The following is a 3,207-nucleotide window of genomic DNA, read 5'->3' as shown; positions in this document are numbered from 1 at the left end:
CCAGTGGTGACACTCTGGGTGGTGTGAGTCTCATGCCGGCGTCTTTAGACTAGCATTCATCTCCCCCAGTGGTGACACTCTGGGTGGTGTGAGTCCAGGCGTTGGGGCCTCGCCTGCACCCTTCTTGGTTTGGGTCTCACGGCAGCACCTTCTCTTGCAGGGTCGTGGACTTCTTGCTCAAGGCCATCATGCGGACTATGTGGTTTGCCGGCGGCTTCCACTGGGTGGCCGTGAAGGGGCGGCAGGCCCTGCCAACCGAGGCAGCCATCCTGACCCTGGCACCACACTCCTCATACTTCGACGCCATCCCTGTGACCATGACCATGTCATCCATCGTGATGAAGGCGGAGAGCAGGGACATCCCGATATGGGGAAGTAAGTGCCCGGCCACCCTCCCTGGCAGTTCCGCCCAGGTCCCACACTCACATGGGCTTCCCTTCTCCCCTTGTCTTCTCTCTCTTCCGGTTTTCCTCTGTGACATCTTTGCTGTGATTTTCATTTTTATTCACACCCTTAAGTATCCTAACCCTGAAATGCTTATTCTATTCAAGTTATAGTTAACAAGTGTACGTTACCTTTATTAGGCGTCCCTGGATGGTGTTGATAGTTAACACTCTCGACTGCTGACCAGAAGGCTGGAGGTTCAAGTCCACCAGAGGCACCTTGGAAAAAGGCCTATCAGTCTGCTCTGAAAATCAGCCCTTGACAACCCCGTGGAGCACAGTCCTACTCTGATGCACATGGGTCGTGACTCAGAAGTGACTCGATAGCACCTTTCTTGTTTTTATATTTTTATTGTGATTTGGGTGAAAGTGTACAGAGCAAGTTCATTTTCCATACAGCAGTAAATATATATTTTGTCTCATGACATTGACTGTAATTCGCCACAGTGTAACAGCTCTCTTCCCACTTCCTCCCTGTAGTTACCTCTTCCTTATGTCCTTCCCTCCAGTGAACTCCTGCCCCCCAAGCTGTCTCCTATGTAGACACTGCCTTTCTGTTGCCCCACGATTGATCACTCTAAGGAGTGTATGTACCTGATGTAAATGTTCACCCCATATGCTTATCTGTTGTTTGGCTGGAAGCCGTGAGAGTGAGTTCAGTTCCAGACCTGAGGAGTAACTAGGGTCCTAGTCTTAGGGGTCACACCAGACTCTATCAGACCAGTAAACATGTTTTTTTCTTATGATTTTAAGAAGTTTGGCTCCACACTGTTCTTCCACTCTATCTAGGATCTAGCACCTTTTTTTTTTTTTTTTCCCAATAAGTAAGTTCTAAAAAGTCTGACTAGGTGTCCTACTTACTTTACCACAAGCTGATGACTCAGTGCCCACTGAAACCAATTACCACCAGCTCCCACTTCTCAGCCAGGTCCTACCGCAGACGTGGTGTCCTCTCCCATTGCCCACAGCCCCTGGAAGCATTGTGGGAAGTGCAGTGTCCCTCCTCATGGTCTGAACTTGGGGAGCATCATAGCAGAGTGTTAAAAGTGAGGTGATTGAAGGTTGAGTGGATCCAATTGTGTGTGCCACCTCTGTTGTTCAACTGGGCTCCCGTCCACTTACAGCAGGAGTTTGCTCCCTTGGCCGTGAAACGGTTAACCCTGATTGATGAATCAGTGGGTTGTGGCTTTAAAGGGTTCCTGGAATAAAAGAATCCCTCAGGTCTTTGTGAGGCTTAGTTCTGGCTCAGCTCACCATTCCATCCAGCCGAGAACTCGAGGGGAGACCAGCTAGGGGTCAGGACAGTCTGGTCTCGTTTCCACAGTTGTCAGCTTTCAGTGATGTTGGTTACAGAGCAAAAACGCAGAGAAGGAGTGCTGCTTCCCATGGATGCGGGACCCAGAAAAAGCTTCCAAATGGTCTGAGCTTCTTGGAGGAAGGGTTTGCAAATGCTCACCTGTCAGGAACAAAATCCAATCACTAAGGGCTGGCTTTTCTGAAGAAGGGATTATGTAACAAGTGCCTAGAAAGTTAGATTGTGTTCTAGGAAGTTTCTGAAAGCTGGACAGAGGTCACTGGAGAGTTCACAGTTGACTTTTCTAACTCCAGAAGTCAGTGTAAATCCCTAAGTATAAGGGCCCATGGCCCCTGGTGGAGGGCAGGGAGGCTCTTGGGGTGTTGTGCAGAAAGAGCCTGTTTTGTTTGTTCTTTGTCAGGCTTGGGGCTGTAGACTCAGCATTTCAGAAGTTCTGGCATTGGAGAGATGTGTCATCTCACCATCATTCACACAGAAATTATGCAAAACCCTCCAGAATCCTTGGCTTTGGTTATGGTTCCAGTCACCAGTTAGAGTCACCATAGACCCTCATCACATTCACTTGTCCGTGTTCTGTTCAGGGCATCAAAAGCTGCTGTGTTGTTGAGTCTGCTGTGAGCGAGGCGCTGAGCACCAGCTGTCAGTGTGCTGTGCTGTGGGAGCCTGTGTGTTGCTGTGGAGCTGGAAGCTATGCCACTGGTATTGGCAGTGCCAGCAGGGTTTCCCCCAGTGGACACATTGCAGTGGAGCTCCCTAAGACAGACTGGGAAGGAAGGTCTGGTGATCTGCTTCTGAATCTGAAACTGAAGCCAGTGTAAACCCTATGGATCCCACTAGAATCCTGTCTGATACAGTGTGGGGAGATTATTCTCATTTGTAGATTTATAAATACCAATTAGAGTATCACCACTTGCCCGTCAGTTTGTCATACTGTAGTGGCTTGCATGTTGCTATGAGGCTGGAGGCTATGCCACCAGTATTTCAAATACCAGAAGAGTTACCCATGGAAGACAGGTTTCAGCGGACCTTCCAGACTAAGACTCAGAAGAGGAAGGGGCCATCCACTTCTCAAAGAATTGGACTGTGAAAACTTACGAATAGCAGTGAAACACTGTCTGTTACTGGAAAACTTATGTATAGTCCTGAAACGTTGTCCAATACAGTGCCAGAAGATGAGTTCTTCAGATTGGAAGGCACTCAAAATACAACTGGGGAAGAGTTGCCTCCTCAAAGTAGAGTCAACCTTAAAAATGTGCATGGGGTAAAGCTCTCAGAACCTCTATTTGCTGATGTGGCACTACTCAAAATGGGAAGAAAGAGCTGCAAACATCCATTAATACTTGGAACATGGAATGTACAAAGTATGAATCTAGAAAAATTGGAAATGGTCAAAAAAATGGAATGCGTGAAAATCAATATCCTAGGCATTAGTGAAGGAGCTCTGGTGGT

General features: G+C 48.0%; 1 protein-coding gene across 1 annotated transcript in view; it reads left to right on the top strand.

The window, feature by feature from the left end:
- LPCAT1 (lysophosphatidylcholine acyltransferase 1) overlaps positions 1-3,207 on the top strand; it is a 72,712-nt gene that overhangs the window by 11,590 nt on the left and 57,915 nt on the right. Inside the window, exon 2 of the mRNA XM_007951623.1 lies at positions 161-375. Within this exon, the coding sequence (XP_007949814.1) occupies positions 161-375 (215 nt within the window). The remainder of the gene's footprint in view (positions 1-160; positions 376-3,207) is intronic.

Source organism: Orycteropus afer, unplaced genomic scaffold (assembly GCF_000298275.1).
Source record: "Orycteropus afer afer isolate SDZICR_OR568_19922 unplaced genomic scaffold, OryAfe1.0 scaffold00303, whole genome shotgun sequence".
Lineage (NCBI taxonomy): Eukaryota > Metazoa > Chordata > Mammalia > Tubulidentata > Orycteropodidae > Orycteropus > Orycteropus afer.
Note: the sequence above shows the minus strand (reverse complement) of the source record. Positions and strands in the feature narration are given on the sequence as shown.